We start from the raw sequence: 26,384 nt of genomic DNA, 5'->3' as shown, positions 1-26,384 counted from the left end.
GGACTGAGACCTTATATTCTGAAGATAAACACTGAAGTCTGTCACTCAGGCATTCAACCAGGTTGGCATTGGTAAAACCAACCATCAGAACTGTGAAGGTGGTGGACTCACGTTTCAAGAGTTTCCCTGCTGTTTTACTATTTTTTTCACACAAGACTTACAGGAATAGATTCCTACTAATAAATAAAAATATTTAACTTCACATTTCTATTTTAGACTATGAATTGTTTAAATATAAGTATCTGCTTTAAAAGTAAGAAACCTCAAAGTATTTCTAAGAAAAATCACAAGTTCAAGTAGACATTAAGACTCTTTATAATGCGTAACATGAATACATGGAAAAATAAGGTACAAGGAATTGTCCAGAAGTGTTGGGAGGTAGGCGAGGGCTGTCAACGAGGATGTATACAACATGCTACTGTTTCTGCGGGACTCTACTTCCCTGTAGACTGTGGGACCAGGAGGTAGTCTCACCTACCCTATCCCAGGGTGGAGGACGTGTTAGGTGTCTGCTTTAAGAGTGCTGAAGCAGGTATACCGGTCCGTGGAGACAGCTCAGGATAACAGCCTGCTTAGGGATAAGCTCTGGGAGGGCTTTGAAAGCAGAAAAGCATAGTTTTCACCCCCAAAAGGCTCCCTGAGGCCTAGAAAATTGAGTATTATCAGTTGGTATGACCCTCTCCCACAAAGCCTGGGTGTGCGGGCAGCCCACTCCCAAGCAAAGGCAATGACTGCTCCAAGTACTATTAAGAAAGAAGAAAATGTACCCAGGCCTCCAAAGTGACAGAAATCCTGGGGCACAGCCAGATGAAGAGGTCCAGAGGCTGACTTGCAGTGGAGTATTGGCTGTCATTAGAGTGATAGCCTATGCTTGGTGTGCACCTGGCTGGCAGAGAAGATGCTGTTTACGCAGAGGCTCTCGTGCCTGGCTTTTATTGGTTGCTTGTTTTCTCAAACCCAGCATTAAAAAAGTTGCCTGAGGTGGTAGTTTAGTCAGAGGTGGAGATAGGGATGGAACAGGTCACTTGGGGTAGGATGCAAATAACATGACAGGTCCTTCACATGTAGTACCAGGCCAGGAGTCCAGCAGCCAGGGCCACACTGGCAGCTAGAATGAACTGGAGGCTAGGCTTCCTCAGCACAGCCATGGCTGTCCGGAAGGGGCAGCTGCTCCCTTCCAGGGTACCTGTAGGTGCACAACAGGAGACAGGGCATCAGTGGAGAGCAATGACATAACCTGCTCCAGAAATGTTAGGTTAGGACCCGCAACCTACCTTTGTCTGGCTGAGCAGCATAAAAGGGGCATTTACGTATATCTCCCTTCCCATCATGCATGGGGAGTCCATCCTCCTGAGTTTCTCTTGCCAGCATGGAGCCAGCCTGGTCCAGTTCACTGAATATCTGAGGAGCAGAAATCAACTGAGCCTAAAGTAGGCAGATTTAGAATTTGCACCCTACTCACCACCCATAGAGAAACTGGAGCCCAGATACATCTGATCAGAACTAGGTGAACATCAAGCCAGAAAAGTGAACACTTCCCTGCTGTTCTAACACTGAGGGCTGACGGGGTTCTGGACCAGAAACGGCTTCAGCATGATCAGCTTGTAAAACCTACTCCCCAATGAATCTGGCTCCATACTAAACAATATTTTTCCTATCTTTGCTACAAAATGAAGAAATTGCCCTTTCATCAATCCTAGCATCCTGTAGTGACAGAGGGAGTTAGGTTTATTTTCAGACCTTTCAAATGCTGGAGCTCTGCCCTTCCATAACTATCCACAGGCCTTAAACAGGCCTCCATCTGGGAGCTACACACTAACCCCATGCTCTCTAATAGCTAACTGGTCCCCTCACCTTTCTCTAGGGCATGCAGGAGCTCATTTATCATGCTACCAATGGCCTCTCGAGAAAGCTCTGGCTTTGATTCTATTGCTAAAAGATCAAGCTCATGCATCCGTGGTCGTAACTCCATGAAGTAGGTTCCATGGTCAGTGCCCAGTACCTGCATATTATATTCAAAGGCTTTGTTGGCCTCCTCCACGATCCTCTCTTTGGTCTTTAAATTCAAGTCCAGGGCATTCATTCTGGCTCGGTAGAACTGCTTGAATTGCTGGGCATTGTCCACATGCTCAAACAGGTAGAACTGGGTCCCTTCCCCAGTGCTGGGGAGTTTCAGTGCCCGCTGGGCCACCTTCTTCAGCACCTGGCCTCCTGAAAGGTCCCCCATGTAACGAGTATAAGCATGGGCCACCAGCAGCTCTGGCTCATTCTGCCCTACATAGTGGATCCGGTCCACATACTTCTGGGCAGCCTCAGAGCACTTCACCTGCTCCTCCCAGTTTTCACCAAAGAAATACTCCATGTCCTTGATCAGTGCTTGCTTCCGGTGTAGCTCCATGGGGAAATACAAGGGGGCGAAGGCTGGGTGGTCTTTGTTTCGGTCCATTTCCTCCTCAAGGGCCGAGTATGTGAAATAAAGTGCAGTAGTGGCCAGCTGTGAGGGTGATGAAGATCGTGGGAGAACATTATAAGCCAAACCAGCAGCTTTAGAACTAGGTTTTGTTTTGGGTTTTGGTTTTTCAAAAATAAGTTTTGTGTGTGTGTGTAGCCCTGGCTGTCCTAGAACTCATAGCATAGACCAGGCTGGCCCCAAACTCACAGAGACCCATCTGCCTCTGCCTCTGCCTCCCCAGTGCTGAGATTAAAGGTGTGCGCTGCCACAACTATCTAGCTTTTTTTTTTTTTTTTTTGGAACACCCACCATGTTTCAAGACTAGGTCAAGACAAAAGCCACTTTATCCAGTCCCAAAAACTCAGCTGTGACTCCTTTTTATACAGTGAACTACTTAACACACCTAGGAAGCTTCTATAACTTCTTTTAAAAAAAAAAAAGTGAATATTTGCAAACATTTTTGTTAGTCCATTTAGGCTAGGACAGCCACAGCTTAACACCAGGAAAAAAAAAAAATATATATATATATATAGCTGGGCATGGAGGCACAGACCTTCCATCCCCAGTATTTAGGAAGCTAAGGCTAGAGGACCCAGGGTTAGTCCATGGACTATGCAGCCAGACAGTCTCCAAGAAAAAGACCCAACAGCTTCTCCCTTTGAGTGGCTACAGTACAATTTCCTCAGCCAACTGAGGCCCCCCCCACCTCCCATCCATTAATAAAGTTTAGAATCCAACCCCATCTGACTGAGGGCACAAACCTTAAATAGCTCCTTCCTAATGTTTCCTTTCAAGAAGTCTTTGACAAACTGGGTATTTTCTGCCCGGTCATGTGCTTCCTTGGTCCCTTCCTTCAGGAGCTCAGAGAGGTCTGCCATTCTGTGGAATGAGTTTTATGTGTAAGACAGTAGCCCTTTCCGGTTCTCCAGAAAGGACTAAAGGGCCAAAGACAGTCTAGACCCCAGATACAGACTGAAGCTGGAGCTGCTCAGACTAGTTCAGCATGAACAGGTGTCTTATATGTGAGCACAGGGCAAGCAGATGTACAATCTGCCATAAAAACTCAGGGTGCATAAAGATTACTACTGTCTCCCCAAGACTGTCTGGATCCATGTATACATGTTAGTTAGCACCCAAATCAATGTTTTGGCTTCTGTGGCCACCTAGTGGCTGAAGAAACAAAACTTAATCCAGCCCAGAAAGTTGCCTTCTTCCCAATGAGGAACCAGTTCCTAGGGTGTTGTGTGGATGGGCCCAAGTGTGGGAAGATGAGACAGTTAAGAGATGAGGACCAAGATCTTGGTTTTGTATTCTTTCTTCTTCTTCTCTTATTTTCCCCCGCCCCTTCTCTTTTCTTCTCCTTTTTTGTTTTTCAAGGCAGGGTTTGTTTGTGTAGCCCTGGCTGTCCTGGAACTCGATCTGTAGAATTTGAACTCAGAACTTCCTGCCTCTGCCTCCCCGTTTTGTATTTCTTAACAGAATCACACAGGATAGTTACACCAATGAAGGGACAAGGAAGAAAAGTTTGATCCTAAGGACAGTGGAACCTAGGGAGAACTCCGGTGTATCCATACAGTCCATCTGTTAGAATGAGAAAATGTTTCAGTTCAAGGCCAGCTACACAAACAGTTCCAGGACTGTTCCACAGAGAAACCCTGTCTCAAAAACAAAACAACAACAACAAAAAAACAGAAACAGTCTAGCCTCTGCGTTTCATTTGTTTTTGTTTTTTAGATTAATTTGTATCACTCACATCCTGAGAATTGGTTTATTAACAATTATTTTAAGATATAATAACATAGCCAACAACGGGACTTTAATGAGAGGCTAGGAAAACTGCAGAGCAAAGCCCAGTAATTTAAATTCTGTAGAGATTTACAAGTAAAGGCTTGCCCGAGAACAGAGTTCAGATTCCACACAGTAGAGAGATAACACTGTAAAGGGAGTCAGCTTTGCCTCATCATTCCTCATGTGAGTTCAAGTGAAAACCCACTTAGGTTTGGGGGTTTGTTATTATTATTATTTTTTTGATTGTTTTTTTGAGACAAGGTTCCTCTGTGTAGCTCTGTCTGTCTTGGAACTCGCTCTGTAGACCAGGCTAGCCTCCAACCCAGAAATCTGCCTGCTTCTGCCGGGATCAAAGGTACACACCGCTATGCCTGGCACCACTTGGTTTTTAAAAAGAGAATAATGACTACCATGAAACCCTGACTCAGCACTCCCAGCATCTGGCCTGTCTCCATTGGTAACAAAACAGAAAACAGAGAATGGAACAGCTCAGGCTGGACAGAAGCCTGCAATGCCAATCAAACATCCCAGGGGCTACACAACTCAGGACTGATGAGCATCCCCAGGTGCCCCCGGCAGGCTGAAGCAGGACGATGGCGGTGAGAGCACAGGTGTGGACCCTCTCAATGAGAAGCAGTCAGCCGCTGTCACTCACTTGGTATGGTTTTCCTTCTCTGGGGCCATGGAGTTCTTTTTCTCTGACTCATCTACCCCCTCTGAGGTCTCCAATTCTGAAGACATTGTTGCTGAGTGGCTGGTGATGCCCTCCTCACTCTGGTCCTGTAAAGACACAAGAAATTGATGACTGAACAATGTCTTTTGGCTTTAAGCCAACATTAACCAAGGAGACATCCCCTGCACCTCAAGACTGTTTTTCACAACAAAGCTCTGTCATTACTAGGACAAATTCAGAATGTGGACAGATCTGAAGTTGGACAATAAGTTAGGTATAATTATAATGTTGCTGAATTTGTTCTTAGGCAATACACACTGGCATTCAGAAGTAAACAGCACACTGTCTACACCTACTCTCAGCACTTCAGAAGAATGTAGGTAGGTGTGCTTCCCTGTGAAGAAAGCACACGAGGCAAATGCTGACAGTCTGGGTAAAAGGTACACAAAAGCTCTTTTTTAATTTTTTTTTTTCCAGACAGGGTTTCTCTGTGTAACTTGCTGTCCTGGAACTTGCTTTGTAGACCAAGCTGGCCTCGAACTCACAGAGATCTGCCTGCCTCTGTCTCCCGAGTGCTGGGATTAACAGTGTGCACTACTACTGGGCTACAAAAGTTCTTTGTACTAGTCTTATCATTTTTCTCCCCTGCATGTTTGAAATTACACACAAATAAAAAGCTACTAAACACGTAAAAGAATCATTTTTAAAAAGCTGCTGGGGATCTCACCTTATTAAGCAATGCAAGGCTTTCCATTCTACCTGTGGGCTGTCAAGTAAAAAAAAGTATGAACAGAGTGTTGTTAGAGTTTAATTAAGCCAGGCTGTGCCCAACAGCTCCACTGTAGAACTGAACAGCTCAACAAGCCTGAGATACCTTCAAGTGAATCACCTAGCAAACTACCCCAAGCCTATTCTGTACTCTGCTGGGCTGCATGAAATAAAAAGCTAGCTGGTCAACTTCCACTGCCTATTCAAGGCTGACCTTTCATCAGCAAGGGAAATACAACCCCATAATAAGGCAATTTTATCCTCCATCTCAGGAGACGTCTACTCTAGCAGTACATAAAGGGAAACTTTAGACGAACAGTGCAACACAACATTACCAATAAGTCAACTCACTAAGACAGAAATTCCAACTCTAAAGCCATATCTGGCCAAGCTGGGCCAAGGAAAAAGAAAACTTAATTTTTTGCCTCAATTAGTGCTTCTTTACTGAAAATTTTCTACGACTGAGACAATCAGGTGTAAGAACAGCCCTTGAAGTAGGACTGTAGCTCAGGATTAGTTGCATCATCACTGCCCTGCTTAAGTATATATTTTTTTAAAACAATAAAATAATACTAATAACCTGTTGTTTATCACTTCAATAGTTGTCTAAACTCCAAGTACAATTTACTTATTTCCCTTTGAAGAATACTGAGTCCTCAAGGGTATCTGGAAGCTCCCTTTCCAGGAAGGCTCAGTTACCATATTCAACCAACATAGGTTCCTGCCGGGGAGACAAAATGTGTCCATTCTTGTTGCCGATTTACCACTCCTTGGCCTAATGGCCACACACGTAATACTAAGAGGTTACCTTGCCCCACTGAAAAAAATTATCTCAGTCTTTGAAAAGTTACATTTCCAAATCCTCTGTTGACCTGTACACTCTAGGACACACTCCTTAAAAATAGAAAACTGGGCCAGGCAGTGGTGCATACCTTTAATCCCAGCACTCGGGAGGCAAAGGCAGGCGGATCTCAGTGAGTTCGAGGCCAGTTTGGTTTCCAAAGAGGGCAGGACTTTTAACACAGAGAAACTTTGTCTTGAAAAAACAAACACACAAACAAACAAAACCCAGGAATCTATACCCTAATAATAGTCATACTATAAAGTAAGAAAATAAATCACACAGCCTAACAGCCAAGGCTTGAGCTACTCAAAGGACAGTAAACAACGAATGCCAGCACCACCCGTAACAGCTGACAAACTGTGACCACAGTTTAGTCTACATTAAAAAAAAGTGACAGGAGGTGGTGGCACACGCCTTTAACACCAGCACTTGGGAGGCAGAAGCAGGCAGATCTCTCTGAGTTCGAGGTCAAACTGGTCTACAAAGCAAGTTCCAGGACAGCCAGAACTGTGACCCAGAGAAACCTTGTCTCAAAAAACCAAAACCAAAAAAATCCAAACCACGACTACGACTATGTATAATCAGCACAGCACTGTGCAGGGCTGGGAATGTTGCTCAGAGGTAGAGTGCTTGCCCAGCAAGGATTACATCACCATGTAAGTCCATTAACAACGACAGGGAGGGAATCTGGAGAACTCTTCATTCATGGTTTTTGTGGCCAACTTAGCCAACTGGCTGTTCTTTTGTGTAAAGTAGCATTATCCTATTGGAAAGAAAAAAGAGAAAAGGGAAAGAGAGAAATACAGGAAAGAGTGAAAAGGAAACACAAATAGAAATTGGTTGGTATAAGAAAACTAGCAATGTTCTGCCCTGAACTAGTCAACAGGAAGTCAGTCCTTGGCCCTTCTGCTACAAATTGCAGCAGAAAGGTCATTCTGTGCCCCACCCGACCCACCTTAAAAAACAAAAAAAACAAAAAAAAAAAACCTGACTGCTACTCCATAATTCCTGTACTGCCAGCTGTCTTCCCAATCAGCTACTGGTTTTCATTTTAATACCTGATTTGAGTGAAGCAGCAATTCCTACCACAGAGATTTCCAGCAAGAGGTACTCACATAGCAGATCTAAAACATCTACCTCAAAGCTGTTGTTCCTGGTAAAGCACTGTGAAGGCATTAGGACTTTCTGAAATAACAAATGTTATTCAAAGAGACTCTCCTTCATGGAGACTAACTCCAGCACATTTCACAAGGCCAGGTAATTCAGAGCACTGCTGCCAGGCAGAAAAGCAACCTAAGGACCATATCATGGTCATTTCCTATCCAATGATCTAAAGAATAATAAAGACTTCTGGTATTCATTCTGCACTGAAGGAAAGGAACAGATACAGAAAAGCAATGGCAGGGTGACCTGTTTCTGGGCACAATGCTGTGAGCCTGACTCATTGGGTAGTGACATTCAGCAACAATCAGTTCACGCCCACAACATGAGTCACTGTTGTTATCCCATATGCACAGGGAGGTTAAGTGGCTGCTCCTAGCATTCTTTACTAAGACTTGATCATGATTCCCTCTTTGAACAGATTTCTGCTGGGCATTAGGTTTCTCACCATTACTGTGAGTCCCCTGCCTGCTTCCCAGAAGGCTGTCTATGGTTCAAGATTTCACTACTATATATAACTGATACCATACTACCCTATATGTGACTGCCCCCAATTAAACCAGAAGCTTCCTACAGGGCTGATCAAAATTTCCCTCAGATTCACTATCAGGGTCCAATCCATCACAGCACAGCATCCTAAGGAGCCTCCAATCTGAGTTATAACTGTTACAATGTGCACACAGAATGCACTGGACATACAAGCTAAACGAAAATTTTATGTTGAGTGTGTAACTGGGTGCCTTGACACTAAATGAACCATTATGAGATCTGATTTTAACTTTAAATCTAATTCTTTTTTCTCTTTATTTTCCAAGTTTTAATTGACAAATAATTATGTATACTTACTGTGTACACTGTGATTTTTTTTTTTGAGACACGCATACATTGTGGAAAGATCACATGAGCAGCCTTAGTAACTGGCATCCCTGGACAAGCTTATGAGACCATGCCAGGACAAATAGGAAGGATCAACATAATAAACCCAGTCCCCGAAGGCAAACTGAAGAGTAACTTGGTCTCTTAAGCACCACTAAACTCTAGCATTCATGGGTGCCTGTTACCACAACACTTGAGGAGTGGAGACAGGAAGACTGTTATAAATGCCAAGGCCCTATCTCAAAACAATACAAAACTGCTGGGGGAGGTGGAGAGAGAAAAAATTAGCATTTGTAAGAATTAACCGCACATAAACTACTTGAGCCTGAAGCCCTAGAACTCCCCGTGGTAGGAGACCAGTTCTCAAAAGGCGCCCTCTCAGCCCAAACAAGCCTATATTCACCCACACAACTCCTCCCCATGGAATTACAAGAAGTTTTAAGAGAATTGAAATACCAAAGGCCAGGTTTACATTCCATTTAGCAAATGGATGGACAGAGAAGATGTGACCTGTGTTTCTAGGTCAGCCACCACTGGTACTGGAGGGACGTGCTGAGTGGATTTGCCAGTGTGTTGAAGCTGCTTCTGAACTCCTATCTACTGCTGATTATTACTAGAAACCCAGCTTATCTTCAAGCGTGGAAGGGGTAGCCTGACCCCAAACACAGGGCCTGATCTTTAGGTTTGGGAGATAAGGTCTCCATACTAATTAGCTCTTGGCAGTATGTGAGTCATTATTTCCGGAAGTTGAGTTTCCTCATCTGTTAAACAGGCCAACAAAATTTGCTTTACTTTCTCAAATATGTTGTGAAAACTACAATGAGATACCATGCATGAAAATGTTGTATGAAATGTAATGCTGCCTCAAATTCTGACCTCTTATTGAGAAAGCTGGAAGAATGAACAACTGGGAGAGCCCAGGGCTGGGTTTAGTAAGATGAGCATGACAACACAAGCCAGCACTTGGGAGGTGGAGGCAGAAAGAAGATCAGGAGTCATCCCTGGATACAAATGAGTTCAAGGCCAGCCTGAGATACATGAGACCCTGTCACTAACAACTCAAAACTAAGAAAGAGCAGTTGGGTGATTATAGAACAATCAGGAAGGAAATATGAGAAATCCAGCCAATTCAGATGATTCTGGACGCATCATACCAGAAAACTCAGCCCTCTGCAGCAGTGTGAGGAAATAGCAGTTATCTGTTCTTTTCAAGGTAAGACCTGTGACCAAGGCTGGAAAGAATGCTCACACTCCTCAGTGCTGGCTCAGTTCAATGTTAGCTGTGCTGGATGTTGGGGACAACAGAGAAATAGATCAGCTCTAACCTAAGGAGACACTTGATAACAGGGGCCTTTCAACACTAAGAAAACATTTTCTAAGTAAAATGTTTCTAGAATAAATGGCCCCAGGTCTCTGAACTTTGTAACTACGGTTCCTCTGGAAATCTGGTATGTAAGTATCATGTTTTCTTCATTTTGATTTGTGGAAGTTCAACCCCACAGTTCACTGAATAGATGACTGTTGACCTCTTGATAAAGAGCAAGACCAGACGGGAAATCCTGGAAAAGTAAGGACTCCAGTGACAGTAACTTTAGCCTGATTTATGAAACACACCCTTGCAAATCTGGGTAAATGGCAAGAAAGCTAAATGCATAGGGTAGGTTTGTTCTGTGGCAGCACATTTTCCTAGTATTCTTAAAGTCCTATATTCTACCCCAGCACCGAAAAAAAAAAAATCAGGGTGTAGTGGTGTATCTTTGCAATCTTAATACTGGGGGAAGGCAGGGAGCAAGGCAGTTCAAAGCAAACCTAAGCTACATATTGAGACCTGGTCTCAAAAAATAGTAACAAAAACCTAAAAGTACCATCTTTTGCTTTAGAATCTTCAATAAGTGACATCTCAAGATTTTTTTTTTTTAATTGAGGAAGATGGGTGTCCTCAACTCTATCATGACCAAATACCAGCATTCAGAGCAGACACCAGCAAAGGAGCCTGGAACTGACGGTTGCGGTGATCAGAAGTCTTGGTAAACAGCTTTCCTGTTTGTCTAACATGTGTGAGACGTTAAGTTCACTTCTCACAGCCCCACAGCAGGAAGGGGGGGGGGTAGGGAGCCTTCCTACAATAAATCACAGTAGACTCCCTCCTGCTCCCTGTCTACCATCTAACATTGTCTGGAATAAACAAACCCCTAGAACAAGAAGGCAGCAATTCCAGTACCATAAGAAAGAATGACAGGCACAGATATAGAGCCCTGACTAAATTCTAAAATTACTTGAGCAGGAATTTTTTTAAACCATGGAGGGTGGGGTTGCCTGCAAGTGTATCATTGCGCCATGTGTGCTGGTGCCCCAGGAGGCCAGAAGAGGCTGTCAGATCCCTTGGGATTGAAGTTAGATAGTTGTGAGCTGCTGCTATGTGGATGCTGGGAAAAGAACCCAGGTCCTCTGAGAGAGCAGCCAGCACACTTAACCCCTGAGCCATCTCTCTAGCTCCCTTGAGTAGAAATATTTTTTAAAGGACAAAACATTATGTACCAATTTCCCTAAAGAAATGCTGGGCGCGGGGAGGAGTCAACTCTGGAAAGGCATTAAGAAAAAGCTCTGTGCCAGGCGGTGGTGGTGCACACCTTTAATCCCAGCACTCAGGAGGCAGAGGCAGTCGGATCTTTTTGAGTTTGAGACCAGCCTGGTCTACAAGATAGGCTCCAAAGCTACAGAGAAACCCTGTCTCAAAAAAAAAAAAAAAAAACAAAACAAAAAAAAAAAAAAAAAAAAGAAAAGAAAAAGCTCTGAGTAAGATGCTGAGCAAGTTGACACACACCTTTAATCCTAGCACTCGGGAGGCAGGGGCAGGCAGATCTCCAGAGTGCGTTCCAGGTCAGCCAGAGAAACGCTACCAGAGAAACCCCATCTCTTTAAAAAAAAAAAAAAAAAATCAAACCAAAAAGAAAGGCAGAGAAAAGAAAAAGATCTGACAATTTTGAGCAAGCTTAAAACCATGTACTCTGTGGACAGCTGGTGTGGACCATGTACCCTGTGGACAGCTGATGTGGAGCACTCCCCTCTATCACTTTTACAGCAGCATCAGCTTCTCTAAAAATGAGAACTGATCATAGGATCAAAATACACTGTTATACAGGTACGAAATTTTCAAGAAACAAAAGATATTAAAAAAAAAAAAAACAGAATCACATTGGGGTTGAAGGGAAGGAGTCGGTAATCAAGATGGCTCTGAATTGTCATTCTGCAAACCCAGCTCCCAGGTAGTTTCCCAGAAACTACCCCTGCAAGGCAAAAAGTAGAGGACAGAGCAGCAGGTCACAGTTTGACAGACCTGGACACTCCACTCAATCTAAGTCACTTTTGAGCAGTGTTCCACTAATTATAAAACTAAAGCAGGGACTGAAGAGATGGGTCACCAACCAATTAAGAGCACTGGGTGATCTTCCAGAGGACCTGGATTTAATCCCCAGCACCCACATGGCAGCTCACAACTGTCTGAGATTCCAGTTCCAGGAGACCTGGCACCTCACACAGACAGAGATGCAGGCAAACTACCAATGCACTTAAAAACATAAACATAGTTTCTCAAAAAGGAAGAATCAGATAACCAAAATTAAACAAATAATTTCAGAGGCCTGGTGTTGCCTCCTTAGTCTAATTTAGAGAGAGAGAATCAAAGACAGAGACAGAGAAATTAGGCTGGGTCTATAGTTCAGTTGGTATAGTGTTTGCTCAGCACAGACAATGCGCTGGGTTAAATGGCCAGCACTGCATTAACTGAGTGTTTTGGTGCAACCCCATAATCTGAGCATTCCAGTGGTGGAGGCAGGAAGATTAAAAAAATTCAAGGCTATCCTTGGCTACAAAGTGACTGTGAGGCCAGCACTGGCTACAAGGCCAGCATTGCCAATGTGAGATACTATCTTAACAAAACAAACAACAAAACCCAAGGGGGTGCTAAAATGAAAAGAATTAACCTGCCTAAGGTCACAGGAAGTTAACAGTCAAGTTGGAACTAAACTTGAGTCATTCAGAATGTAAAAGATTCTTCCTGTATCCCGACTAGTTTTCATTGGTTCATGCATGTGAGAGTTAGTATGGTATTATCATGGACTACAGGTTACACTGAAACTAAAGGTAGCGGCTGCTGAATCACACTGCATTTATTCATACCATGGAGGTATTAAACCACAGCTTGTTTCAGGATGAAAACATGACCCTATGATTTCTGAGACATAAATGTTTTAAGCTTCCATTTAAAGAGCTGGAAGCTGAGGAGACAGTTGAGTGTTAATGATAAAATCACCGAAAACCTCCATTCAGCCTCATATGACTCACATAAAATAATGGAAGTCTGTAACCTCAATTCTGAGGAGAAAGGCAGATCCTTGGAGCTTACTGACCAGTCAGTCTAGCCAAATCAATGAGCAACAAGTTTAGTCAGAAACCCAGCTTCAAAGACTAAGGAGGGGCCGGATGGTGGTGGCACACACCTTTAATCCCAGCACTCGGGAGGCAGAGGCAGGCAGATCTGTGAGTCTGAAATGAGCCTGATCTACAGAGTGTGTTCCAGGACAGCCAGGGCTGGCTACACAAAGAAACCCTGACCATGTCTTGGGAGGGGGGGGGGAACCAAAGAGGGGGCAGGGGACAACACAACTAAGGTGGAGAAGGCATAAGCAAAATGGTCATGTCGACCTCTGGCCTCCACATGCACATACTAACACACACAGAGATTGAGAGCTGCTACTTCCTGCCCCTCAAACACTTGCCTTGGCTCATTTAGTTATGCAATCCAAGATGACTGTTCTTTGGTAAGGGCTGCTTTTATAAGATGGCAACCTAAGGTGGTTCCAGATGGGGAGGTGGCACACCCCAACACTTGGTGCCTGGAGAGCCAGACCTATCTGGCCCTAGTGGACAATCAAGAGGCTCTGGTGGCATTCCTACACTAGAGGTCACAATAGGGTCTCTACATCTCTATAGCACTAGTTACCATAGCAATTGAGAAAAACAGAAGATCTAGTTTTAAGAATCTGTATGCCAGCCTGGTAGTATTGATACAAGCCTTTAATCTCAGCACTGGAGGCTGAGGGAGGCGGATCTCAGTGGGTTCAAGGTCAGCCTGGTCTACAGAGCAAGTTCCAGGGCAGCCCAGCCATGGCTACACAGAGAAATCCTGTCTCAAAAAACAAACAAGAATCTGTGTGTTAATTGTGTACTGATATTTTAAAATCTAAGCAGTCCTAACTACTAAAAATGTATGCTGATGAGGCTAGAGAGATGCCTGGAGAGTGATTAAGAGCATTTGCTCCCCCTTCCGGAGGACAGGGGTTCAATTCCCAATACCCACATGGTCGGTCACAACCACCTGGAACTCCAGTTCCAGGGGATCCAATGCTTTCTTCTGACTCCTTCAGGCATCAGGAATGTAAGTGGTGCATATACATACACACAAAACACACATTAAAATTAAAAAATGAATAAATCTATTAAATAAAAAAATGAAAGAAAACGTATGCCGCTTGGAAAGTGTAAGCTAAGAGAAACGAGGGAAAATAACAAAGTATAAGATCAGCAACTCTAGAGGACAAGACTTTCAAACAATGACATTCCTAAAACAAGATGAAGTAACTCCAATGGCTGCCTTATGTTTTGTACGGCTCTGCGTCTGTGGTGGACTGAGAAGAGAAGGGTGGAATCTCTCAGCACAGCCTGTACTTGAGCTGTCAGAGGAACTGGACTTCCATCTCATGTTTTTACTCCCTACCTTAATAAGCACGGCACCAGGAGTCACGAGGAGTGGGGTCCTCAACTGTGTTCTCTCATCAGAAAGGCTGATTTACATACATACGGACAACTATGTCCCATAAATAGAGACATACACCAGAGCATAGACTCATGAAGTTTTTTCTTTTTTTCTTTTTAAAGATGTATTTATTTCTTATGTATACAACATTCTGCTCCATGTATGCCCGCAGGCCAGAAGAGGGCACCAGATCTCATTACAGATGGTTGTGAGCCGCCATGTGGTTGCTGGGAATTGAACTCAGGACCTCTGGAAGAGCAGCCAATGCTCTTAACCACTGAGCCATCTCTCCAACCCTCATGAAGCTTTTTCTATGTTAAAAAGCCTCCCAGGGGCTGGAGAGATGGCTCAGCTACTAAGAGCATATGTTGCTCTTGGTAAAGAGCAGAATTCAGATCCAAACACCCATGTTGGGCGACTCACAACTGCCAGTAACTCTAGCTCCTGGGGATCTGATACTCTCTTCTGGCCTCTGCAGGCACTCTACAAACACACTCAGACACACAAACACATATTAAAAATAAAAAAGTATTTTTAAAAAGATTCTCAGATACAGGCCAATATACAGGGATGAACTTTAATCCAATCAATTTTTTATTTTTGCTGAGAATTGAATATAGAACCTCATAAATACAAGGCAAACTACCAAATGATCTATATTTCATTGTTAGCAAAAAATTACCTGGAACGAGCTCCCGGAGTGCAATCAAAGAGAGGGAGGAGCGCTAATATGGATAAAGGGGTCAAGAACATGATGGGAGAACCCACAGAATCAGCTGAGCTGAGCTAGTGGGAGCTCACTGACCCCAGAGAGACAACTGGGAACTTGCATAGAACCAAACTAGACCCCCCAGAATAAAGATGACAATAGTGTGTGTGGCTGGGGCGGTATGTGGAATCACTGGCAGTGGGACCAGGATTAACCCTAATGCATGAAATGACTTTGTGGAGCCCATTCTCTATGGAAAGATACCTTGCTCAACTTAGGTGTGTGTGGGCGAGGGGCGGGGGGCCGACGACAACATGAACACAGGACGACCTTGGTCCTGCCTCAACGAGTCGATGGGACAGACTTAAATGACTTCCCAGAGGAGGCCTTACCCTCTCTGAGCACTGGATTGGGGAAGCAGGAGGAGAGGGGGGAGGGAAGACTGGGACTAGCACGTATAAAAAATAAATAAAGGGGAAAAAGGAGAAAATTACTTGTACCATACCTCATATTCATATTTACTTAACAGAAGAACTTTCAACTAGAATTTCTAGGAAAGTTTTCTAGATACTTCAGCTCCTCAATGATACCCTCCAGGATTGAGGGAAAGAGGGAACAGGCTGCTGTCTTGACTTACTTGATCTACACCAGAGTTGAGTTATTTTCCTGACTAGTAGATTCCCAGAACGTAAGTCTGTCCAACCTGACAGTCATTTGCTGTTTGCACAAATGCAGTATATGACTACTAATTTAGATATGCATTTCAGTATTTGTATCATACATTATCCTATGCTCTAAAGATGGAACCCCTGGCTCTGAAAGTTCCTAGAAAATGAGTCCACCAAGTCTAACAGCAGGCACATGCAGACATCCTCCTGCACAGCAGTCCAGCAATGGTGCTGTCACACACACGAGAAGCTGAGATGTGTACTGAGTGGTGATCTCTAGAGCCTCGCCACTAGCAAGCATTCTATAAAAGCTAACTAAAACCAGCCAGCCAACTGAGAAGTCTACCGGCTACACAGAGGACAAGAGGCAGCACATAGGTGTGGCAGTGGTTAAAGCACAGGCTTTCAGTGCTCACAACCAGGAGCAAACGCTGGTTCTGCCACACGCCAGCTGGATTACTCAGGAACAGCAACTCAATTTCTCTGAGTTTCTACTCTTTGTAGTAACAATTCTGCAAGGTAGTTATAAGAAATTAAATGAGTTTTAAAACTGTCAAGCTGCAAGACACGATTACACACACCTGTAGTTCCAAAACTAACAGTGCTGAAACAGAAAGATAGGAGTCTGATGCCAGCCTGTCTCAAAACAAGGCAGATGCAGTGGTGCACAGCTGTACTCCAGGCAGTCGTGAGGCCAAGGCAAGAGAATTGCCACAGATTTGAGGCCAACCTGGTCTACATAGTGTTCTAGGCCAGACAGGGCTCAAAAACAACAAACAAAAAGTGGAAAAAGCCGGGTGGTGCCTTTAATCCCAGCACTCAGGAGGCAGAGGCAGACAGATCTCTGTGAGTTCGAGGCCAGCCTGGTCTTCAGAGCAAGTTCCAGAGAGACCCTGTTTTGAAAACACAAATAAAAAACAGGGATGTGTTGAGGTAATGGAAGTAGGTATGATGAAAAGTACATGTTGTCACATATAAAAGTGACGTGACGGTGGTTCAGGTATGTAATCCTAGCTAATCAGGAGGTGAAGGCAGGTTCAAAGCTTGCCTGGGTCAGAAGTTCAAGGGCTGCCTAGAAATTTACCAAGATCCTGTCTCAACATTTAAAAAGGACTAGACATGTACCTCAGCAGTGAAGTGCTTCCCTAGTTAGTGTAAGGCTAAACATGATCTTGTATAAGTGCTTGTACCCTGCAACAACATTTACCTGTTTACACATTTTCTAGATTATGACTCTTTTTTTCTGTCTCCTGAGAAATCACTGTGCACATTTAAAGATACCAAGAGCCTGGCTTTGCTAATGCCCACAGAGGAGCCAGCCTAAAATAGAAAATTTTACTAATTTAGATACACCTTAGGCTTATGCACTCCACATACTTTGTTATCCTTAAATCTCTTTCAGTCCCAGTCCCAAGTTATACTTTGAACAATTTCTTCTGTGTGTTTTCTATGCAGTTTTATTAATCACATCAATTTCACAGGACAAATAAGGTCAAAGTGACACATGCTTAAGCTATTTGTTAACATCATTTCCATGTAAATAGATCCTGCTTAGTATCACAGGAACTGGAGCTGTCCGTGTCTATGAGAGCTCTGGATCCTGCACTCACATGTGTAGTTTTAGTCTGGGTTGTTTTGTCAAAAACCAGGGATAGCCAGGCAGCCTTTAATCCTAGCACTCAGGAAGCAGAAACAGGAGGATTTCTGTGAGTTTGAGGCCATTCTGTTCTCCAAAAGGAGTTCCAGGACAGGCTCCAAAGCTATAGAGAAACCCTGTCTCAAAAAATCAAAATAACAAAAAACAACAATAGGCAGGGGGACAAGATGGTTTGGATCTCATTGGAGGGACAAGAATATCAAATGAGCCAATACCTCTGAAGTCTATAAATGAGGCTCCAACTAAGAAAGACACATGAGAGGAATGGGTAAGTTTGTGTGAGTCAGGGGTTGGTTGGTGAGACACTATTGTGTGCTGGAATATCTGCCTAACAGAACTTCTTTTGCTGAAGGTGACTCACCTCTTGTATGACTGACTCCCTGTCTGGTCTACATACTGTGAACAATTTAAACAAAGACAGGAGACTGCAAGCCTGGCCACTTGGACAGATGGAAGATTTACACAGCAAAGATACTACCAGAATTATATCTTAATATTGCCAGAATTATTTAAGTACACCAGTGTTTGAAAAATAGAAAGATGGGGGAGGGGCTAAAAAGTATGCCAGTTTTTAGAATTGTTACCAGGTTTTTCTTATCCACTTGGCAGAATTATACTTTTCCTGGTAAGAGCTTGGGAGACTTAATGGCAGACCAGGACTTAATGGTTGTGGCCTGTGCTGCCCCCTTGAGCTACCCCTGAACATGTTCTTTGATGTGCGCATGACTGGTTTTAGGTTGGTAACCCTAAGCTTCAATTACGGCACACAATGTTCTAATAGTCTCTGACAAGCCTGATCAGTAACTACTTACCTTCCAGTAGGCAATGCTCCTTTAGCTCAATTATCTGTGTAATTAATATTTCCTAAGCAAGTTTATTAGTAAGTCCTTTATAACATCAGTCTTACTACTTCAAGTTTTTCCTGCATATGTTATGATGCATACACATAATCAAGAGTTTGTTGAAGAAATTATCTCCAGAATTAGAGATATTCTCAAAATTGAGGCACGTTCAAACATCTGATAGAGGACAATAAATAAATAGCAAGATGAATCCCAGAGAGAGAGGGTAAAGAGATGATGGCTCAGCAGCTAGGAGTGCTTGCTGCTCCTCCAGAGAACTCAAGAAAAGGTTCCTAGGACTCACGGAAGGCCTCTGTGGGCACCTGCACAGACATCATATCCATGTACACAGACTCACACACATACAAATAAAATCTAATTACAGAAATAAAGAAAATAGCTAGTTAGGGAGTAAACCTGTTAGTTCATGAATAAAATTTAAAAAAAAATTGGGGGAAGTTTCTCTGTGTGTAGCCTTGGCTGTCTAGGAACTCCCACTCTATAGCCTAGGCTTAGGTTTGATTTTTATGTAATGTTTACTGAATGATTTGCTTACATGTATTTATATACCATGTGCATGTCTGGTGACCTCTGAGGTCAGAAGAGGGCATCAGATCTGGAACTAGAGTTATAAATGGTTGTGAACCATCACATGGGTACTGGAATTGAACCCAAGTCCTCTGCAAGAGCATTTCTTGTTCTTAACCATTGAGCCAACTCTCCAGTCACCAGAAGCAAATTTTTAACAATCACGGTAACAAATGCTTCTCATTCTCCATCAGACACTCCCTTCTTAGATCAGTTTTAAAAAAAAACAAGTCCTTCTTTTTTGATCAGTCACCAAGATGGCTAAAGTGGAGATGGAAAAGCAGACTTTCCTCAAGTTCACCTACCACGGTGTGGACCTGGACCAGCTGCTGATGATACATTGTACAGTGCCTGGCAGAGGCAGCACCTGACACCTGAACCATAGCCTGCAGCAGACGCAGCACTCACTACTCAAGTGCCTGAGAAAGACCGAGAAGGAGGTGTCTCTCATGGAGAAGCCCATGGTGTTAAAGACACACCTCAGAAACAGGATTATCCCACCTGAAATGGCAGAAAAATGGTGGGCATGTATAACAGCGAGACCTTCAACCAGGTGGAAGTCAAACCAGAGGTGACTGGCCACTGCCTGGGGGAGTTCTCCATCACATAGAAGCCCACTAAGCATGGCCAGCCTGGTATTGGTGCCACCCACTCCTCCGGCTTTATCCCCATCAAGAAACTGTGCCAATAAAGACCCTGGGGGATGGAGTGGGGGGACAGACAGACCCAAACTCTTGTGTCCTCTTAGCTGTCCTTAGAGTTAGGACTTCGCAGCAGCAGGGTCTTTTCTCATTTGTTCCTCCAAGAAAGGAGCCAACCACAAGAAAGTAAAACCAATACAACAGCATAACAAAGTCACATCCTGTGTCTATTCACATTCTAAAACACTATGCCAAGGCATTAGGTTATTATCAGAAAGGAAAAAAAAAAAATCAATGACCATAATTTGCTGAGAAGCAAAAACAAAAGCCTGAGTGTGGATGTAGTTCAGTTGGTCAAGTGACTGTCTAACAGAAAGATACAATTGCCCATTTCTGAGGAAGGCCATTTGCCATTTTTCTTTGTGCTGAGCATCAGATGAAGGCTCCAGGTCATAACAAAATTTTTCACAGAAAAAGAAGTTCTCTGGGGTCAGAAGATTGTTCAAGGTTCCTGAATAAACTGCAGTGAGAAGAAAAAAAAAAAAAAGAAGAAGTTCCCTATTCTATCTGTGAGCAAGCATAGGTTCTCAAAAAGTTAATCTACAGACCCAGAATTAAGATTTCAGATTAAGAGCCCCTATTTCAGGAGTTTATTTGTGACATTCTTTCTGCAAGCATGAGGCTTCCCACTCCAGCCTCAGCGCTCTTCTGTAGATCTCCTTGCTTTATTCCTTCTTTCACCTGACCTGTTGTGGGTTCTCTAGATCTTTAACTTGTCTGACACCTCAAAACATAGAGCACCAGCAGAAGAGTAATCATAAATCTTACAGCAACTGTACTGTTCTGGGTTTCCCAAGATGACCTAGTTCCTAGTACTATGCCAGGTTTTTGTTGCCTTTTGTACAACTTCTCAGTGCTGTCATTTATAGTACAGCTTAGATTCTTGAACACACTTCTACGAAAGGGGCACACATTTCTGTTCCTCCATCCTTCTACGACTAGACATATATATTTAATATGTCAATTCCTTTAAAATTTGGGAATATATACTATCGTGATACTGAGGGTTTTTTTCTTGTTTTTGTTTTTTTGTTTGTTTTTTTCAAGACAGGTTTTTCTGTAGCTTTGGAGCCTGTCCTGGAACTAGCTCTTGCAGACCAGGCTGTCCTCAAACTCAGAGATCCGTCTGCCTCTGCCTCCTGAGTGATTAAAGGCGTGCACCACCACCGCCCAGCACGATACTGAGATTTTTAAGATACATAGCTCCTAGAATCCTTACAGAAGATGATGACATAGGGGCTGGAGAGATGGCTCAGTGGTTAAGAGCACTGACTGCTCTTCCGGAAGACCCAGGTTCAAATCCCAGCACTCACATGGCAGCTCACAACTGTCTGCAACTCCAGGGTCTAACACCTTTACACAAAATATACATGCAGGCAAAACACTAATACAAATAATAAATCATTTAAAAAAAAGAAAAAAGGAAAAAAATTCAGCACAGAGGATGACATAATAGAATCCTTAGTTCTAGTTGGGTGTAGTGGCATAAGCCTTTAATTCCAGCACTCAGGGGGCAGAGGCAGGCAGATCTCTGTGAGTTCAAAGCCAGCCTGGTCTACAGAATGAGTTCCAGGACAGCCAGGGCTAAGCAGAGAAATTTTGTCTCAAGAAACAAAAAAACAAAACAAAGGCATCAGAGCAAGAAAAATAATAACATTTTGAACATCTGAGAATTTTACTGAAGATAATAAATATTTAAGAATGCAACAGAAGAATGGAGGGGTTTTTGGGTAATTTGCTTAGTAATGGGATACTTGCCATTTTTAGGCAAAGAAAAGACTGGCTCAACTCTGACCTTCCAATGGAAAAAAGCAGAGAAGGTTGGGAATGTAGCTCAGAGGGGAGTGCTTGTCTAACATACGTAAGGCCCTGGATTCAACCCCTACAATCACTATTCCTTCAGTTCACCTGTGTGTTTAGATTATGGATCTCCATGATTAGTAGAAAAATATGATCATAATAGCTACTTAAGAGACAAGCCAGCCAAGTAATGTCAAGCATTGGGCACATGCCTGTAACCCCACATTCAAATGCTCAGGAGGAGGGTCAACATGAATTCACAGTGAGCCTAGACCTATGTAGTGAGTACTTACCTGTCTTAAAAAACAAAAACAGAAAGAAGTGGTTTGGGAATCTCAGGTAAATGTGTGAATGAATATAAACTACCGTACAACCAGTTTCTTAAAACTAAAAGAATCCCAGGAAGAAAAGCAGAAACTGGGAGTATTCAGGCAAGTTAGGGACAAGGCAGCAGTCTCATTATGCTGTTCTTCCCTAAAGCCCCTTTAAAATTAATGAGAACTATGGTAATAATTAGGTACTCCTGGGAAGGAAACAAATCCCTTCATGTCACAAAAAATTAATTTTCCCCCTGGGCAGAAAAAAGGTAACATCTGCTTGGTTGCCTCTGGTACACAAACTGACAACACAATTGATCCCACCCAACAATCACTCTTTCGTTCCTCTCCTGTTGTTACTGCTCATGTAGCCCATTAACCACCTCTATACACCTTCCAGTTCATTCCCTTCTCTGCTCAGCCTGTGCTTTACCCCAGAGGACTAATCAAAAACCACATCCCAAAACCACTGATTCCCAGTCCCAACCTCAGATTTGCTGAAACAGATTTTAGTAGCCTCCATCTTAGATCAATAAGCAGTATCTAAAGGCTCCACAGTCTGTAAGACTCACCAAGTACTAAAATTCCCTTTTCTGACATAAAAACTGAAGCTTAGGCTAGGTATGGTAATACACACATTAATTCCAACACTGGAAAGGCAGAAGAGGCAGATCTCTCTGAGTTCAAGCTAACCAGGAATACACAGTGAGGGACTCTGTCTCAAAAAAATAAAAAGGAAAGATTTTTCCCAATACTTAACAGGCAAAATATGGAGTTCCAGGGCAGCCAGGTCACACTGTCTTAAAAACAAATAGACAGACAGACAGGAAGGCAGGCAGAAAGAAGAGTGACCACTGAGAGACGGCTTAGTGGTAAAAGCACTTGCTGCTCTCGAAGGCGGCCCAGGATTAGCTCTCAGCACCCACAGGGTGGCTCACAGCCACCCATAATTCTGATCAAAGGGACCTGAAGGCACTAGGCACATATGTGGTGCACATATTTGCATTCAGGCAAAACACTAAAAGTAAAAATAATCTCATGTTTTTTTCAAGAATAAAAAAGCAGCACATGTTTTGGCTGGGTATTATGGCACACACCTGGAATCCCAGCACTCGGGGGGCTAAAGTAGGAGGATCTCCAGCGCAAGTCCAGCCAACAGACTACAGACTACAGACTACAGAGACCCTTGTTTCCAAAAAAACAAAATAGGGCCAGCAAGAGTGCAGAAGGTAAAGGTACTTGCCACCAAGTATGATAACCTGAGTTTGATCCCTGGGAACCGCCAATTCCCACATGGTGTCCTTTGACCTCCACAACTCTCCTTCTCCTCCCTCCCTCTCAGTTTTTTAAATTTAAACAAGCAAAACAACCAATTAAAAAAATCTCTTTCAAGGGCTGGAGAGATGGATGGCTCAGTGGGTAAGAGCACTGGCTGCTTTTCCAGAGGTCCTGAGTTCAATTCCCAGCACCCACATGGTGGCTACAATGAGATCTGATGTCCTCTTCTAGCATAAAGGCATGTGTGTAGATAGTGCATTCGCATACATAAGATAAATAAATCTTTTTAAAAAAAATCTCTTTCTTGGGCAGCAAGATGGCTCATCTGGTATAAGTGCAAGTTTAACTACCTGAGCTTGACCACTAGAACTCACAGTGGAAGAAGAATCAATGCACACACATAATTTTTAATAAAAAAAAAGAAAATCTCTTGTGCACCTTTAATCACATCACTCAGGAGGTGGAGGCAAGAGGATCTCTGTGAGTTTGAGACCAGCCTGGTCTACAGAGTGAGTTCCAGGACAGAATTCAAAGCTACACAGAGAAAACCTGTCTCAAAAATAAAAGAGAGAGAGAGAGAGAGAGAGAGAGAGAGAGAGAAATCTCTATTTCTATATATATTGTCAAGCACTGATAATATGGGGATTGGAGAGAGGGCTTAGTGGTTAAGAATGCTGGCTGCTCTTCCAGAAGACAAGGGCTCAATTGCCTGCAACACATGACAGCTCACAATTGTCTGTAACTCCAGTTACAGAGGATCTGACACCCTCACACAGACATACATGTAGGCAAAAATCAACACATGTAAAATAAAAATGAGAAATTATTCAGATTACAACAAAAACTTTAAAACTTTTATCCTGTTTTTGCCATTTTTTTTCCATTTTCTTTTCTTTTACTTGAGCTCTCAAGTAGCTCAGACTGGCCTCAAACCCACTACATAGCCAAGGAGAACCTTGAACTCCAAATACTGGATTACAGCACCACATCTTGTACCAGCCTCAAAATTGCCACTGGTTGCTCCCCAACCCTCCAAAACAGGAATACATTTAAGTAACTTTTTACTTAACTATGGACAGTATGATACAAAGAGAAACATTTGGGGGTTTTATTTCTCTAAGAAGTGAAAAGCTGAATTACGAATTTTACTCTGAATTATATAACTCCAGTTTCTAAAAGATTTACTTCTGGAAGGGTGTTATTCCAGTTTTTGGTGCAATCCCTAAGAAAAGCCCATTTGTCCTGTAAAGAGTCAGCTGTTGCCAGGCAGTGGTGGCGCAGGTCTAAAATCCCAGCACTCGGGAGGCAGAGGCAGATGGATCTCTGAGTTTCAAGTCAGCCTGGTATACAAGAGCGAGTTCCAGGACAGGCACCAAAGGTACACAGAAAATCCCTGTCTTGAAAAACAAAACGAGTCAGCTGTTTTTAAAAATAAAGGTAGGCCATGAGCGTGCAAGTTTCAACAGATTTATGTTAAAGTTAAAGGAAATTAACATTTGACCTTCGGTAGCTCAACAACCTTGTCGCCCCTAGAGTACTAATAGTTCTGACTCAGCAGCTCAATGGACTGCCCTGAGCAAAGAAAAAAGCAGAACTCAAGCCTCAGTCTGGAGGAATCACAGGATTTCCTGTACACGTCCTCAGCACTATCAGGTCGCTCACAAGCAGGCTACTTTCCACACAGATTCTCACACTCTAATCAGGTCTGGCTGCCGCACTGTATTAGCCAATGTTTAACCATTTTATCACATGAAGTGGTAACTGTGTTACTGAACTGAGCGAGCCTAGCAAACAAGACTACATCTCATGACCTTTCTGGGGGAAGCAATTCTGAATAAACACTTTTCACTCCTCAAGGAAACTAAAAGCATTAATAAATGTCATAATCAAAACATACAGTTAGCTTCCAGCATGATGGCCCACGTCTTTAATCCCAGCACTGTGAAGGCGGAGGCAGGTGGATCTCTGTGAGTTGAAGTCTGTCTACACAGCCATTCGAGGACAGTCAGGGCTAGATAATTTTAAGAGAGACCCTGTCCCAAAGGGAGGAAAAGGATGGTTTTAGGCTAGGGCACTCAGGAGACTGAGGCAGAAGGATCTCAAATTCAGGCAGCACGGACATAGCAAGAATCCCTTTCTCAAAATACAAAACATTGTATTTTGTTCAGTGGTAAAAATATGTGTTCGTCATGTTCAACCTCCACCACCAAAAATATCTAATTATTATACATTATATATGATAACATTTATAATAATTATTATAAACAGCACCGCAGCAGAAAGAGAAAAGCACAAAACCAGTAACAGGCTTATTTCCTTCTACATGACTGGCCTGAAGGCCAGTATAACCACTTAAACAACACAACCATTTCTAATCTCCAGTCCAGTTCTGAAAGAGCACAGGCCGTCCAGGCAGGGCACTGGATTTAAACTCATCTGTGCCATCACCTTGCCTGGGGTAGATCGCTCGAGTTACTTCACGAATCTCTAAAACAGGTGGGGAAACAGAAGGCTTGGAAAAGAGCTCAAGAGCAAGTGGTCTCCCTCAACCGGACAGCATTATATGGTCTCTCGGTCACACTCCCTGTTGTTGAGTTAGTCAGTAAGGATGAACAGCCACAGGCCACAGCAACCGGTCCTTCAGAACCAATTTAAATAGCAGGGCACAGACAGCCCTTGTGCAAACACTGTGTAAGGCGGTCTTGGCAGTTCTTACAGGGCAATTAAGTCACCTAGAGCCCTGTGCTTTGGAGGTGACAGGGGACCTCCCCGTCCAGACCAACTGGCTGAGTCCTCCCAGTCTTGCACTCTGCACCAGCGGTCACGCATAAAGTCCCTAGAGGTTCTAAGGGCTCGTCCCAGCGAGGGGAGTCACTGCAGGGCGGACTAGAAAGGCCGTCACGCCCTGGGCTCCTCCGGGACCTCAGCTAGACGAAGACCTGGGCTTCACTCAAGAGCTGGGCTGCACTAACTTCGACCCCAGAGTCACCTCGTCAAGAGCATTCGGGACGCTGGGAGGGGCTGTGCCCTACGGGGACAACAGAGGACGCTTGGGTCGGAGTTCAGAGGTCTTCTAGAGCGGGGCGTCTGCGATTTCGGGCTCACCTGATGCTCGAGGCCCTCTCGGTGTCCCCTCCCCGACCTCCGTCTCCCGCTCCCCAGCCTCAGCCCGCTTCCGGCCGTCCCCCTGCCCGGATGTCCCCTCGGGCTGGCGGCCGAGTGGCGGCGAACCAGCCGAGCAGAGCTCAGGAGGAAGGCTTCCGCCCAGCGAGGACCCGGGCGGGCAAGGCCGGAGACGGCTTGGGCCACTCACCCGCAGCCACTCCGCTCGCAGGTCCGTCGGTCTCCGTGTCAGTGACTCCACCAGCGTCGCGGTAGCGGAGCAGGACGAGCGCGAGGACGGCGCGACGTGCGCACGCAGAGAGGGGCGGGGGCTGACAGGCCACG

General features: G+C 43.9%; 1 protein-coding gene and 1 pseudogene across 3 annotated transcripts; one reads left to right on the top strand and one right to left on the bottom strand.

The window, feature by feature from the left end:
- Nucleotides 1-297: 297 nt before the first annotated feature.
- On the bottom strand, nt 298-26,384 carry Hmox2 (heme oxygenase 2). Of its 3 annotated transcripts, XM_048433087.3 has the most exons (7): nt 26,251-26,345; nt 5,641-5,679; nt 4,896-5,020; nt 3,214-3,331; nt 2,003-2,494; nt 1,275-1,401; nt 298-1,186 (listed from the first exon to the last, which is right to left on the bottom strand). In XM_048433087.3, exons 2-7 carry the CDS (start codon nt 5,665-5,667, stop codon nt 1,059-1,061), a joined length of 1,017 nt encoding a protein of 338 aa, XP_048289044.1. In that variant the 5' UTR covers nt 5,668-5,679; nt 26,251-26,345; the 3' UTR covers nt 298-1,058. The 3 variants fall into 3 exon arrangements, with proteins under 3 accessions (XP_048289044.1, XP_048289045.1, XP_048289046.1); XM_048433088.3 differs by lacking the exon at nt 5,641-5,679 and having other exon boundaries at nt 26,251-26,384; XM_048433089.3 differs by lacking the exons at nt 5,641-5,679; nt 26,251-26,345 and adding an exon at nt 13,341-13,457.
- On the top strand, nt 19,099-19,532 carry LOC125399784 (small ribosomal subunit protein uS19 pseudogene; annotated as a pseudogene).

Source organism: Myodes glareolus, chromosome 9 (assembly GCF_982192425.1).
Source record: "Myodes glareolus chromosome 9, mMyoGla1.1, whole genome shotgun sequence".
Classification (NCBI taxonomy): Eukaryota; Metazoa; Chordata; class Mammalia; order Rodentia; family Cricetidae; genus Myodes; species Myodes glareolus.
This window is presented reverse-complemented; position numbering and strand designations above follow the sequence as displayed.

What these genes read in the sequence shown, in the direction of transcription:
- Hmox2 (XM_048433087.3), bottom strand. Translation starts at nt 5,667, where the DNA reads ATGGAAAGCCTTGCATTGCTTAATAAG. An exon ending in CCTTTGAATATAATATGCAG is followed by an intron (nt 1,402 to 2,002) that starts GTACTGGGCACT and finishes TCTGCTCCTCAG; the next exon opens with ATATTCAGTGAACTGGACCA. An exon ending in TGCTGCTCAGCCAGACAAAG is followed by an intron (nt 1,187 to 1,274) that starts GTAGGTTGCGGG and finishes GTGCACCTACAG; the next exon opens with GTACCCTGGAAGGGAGCAGC.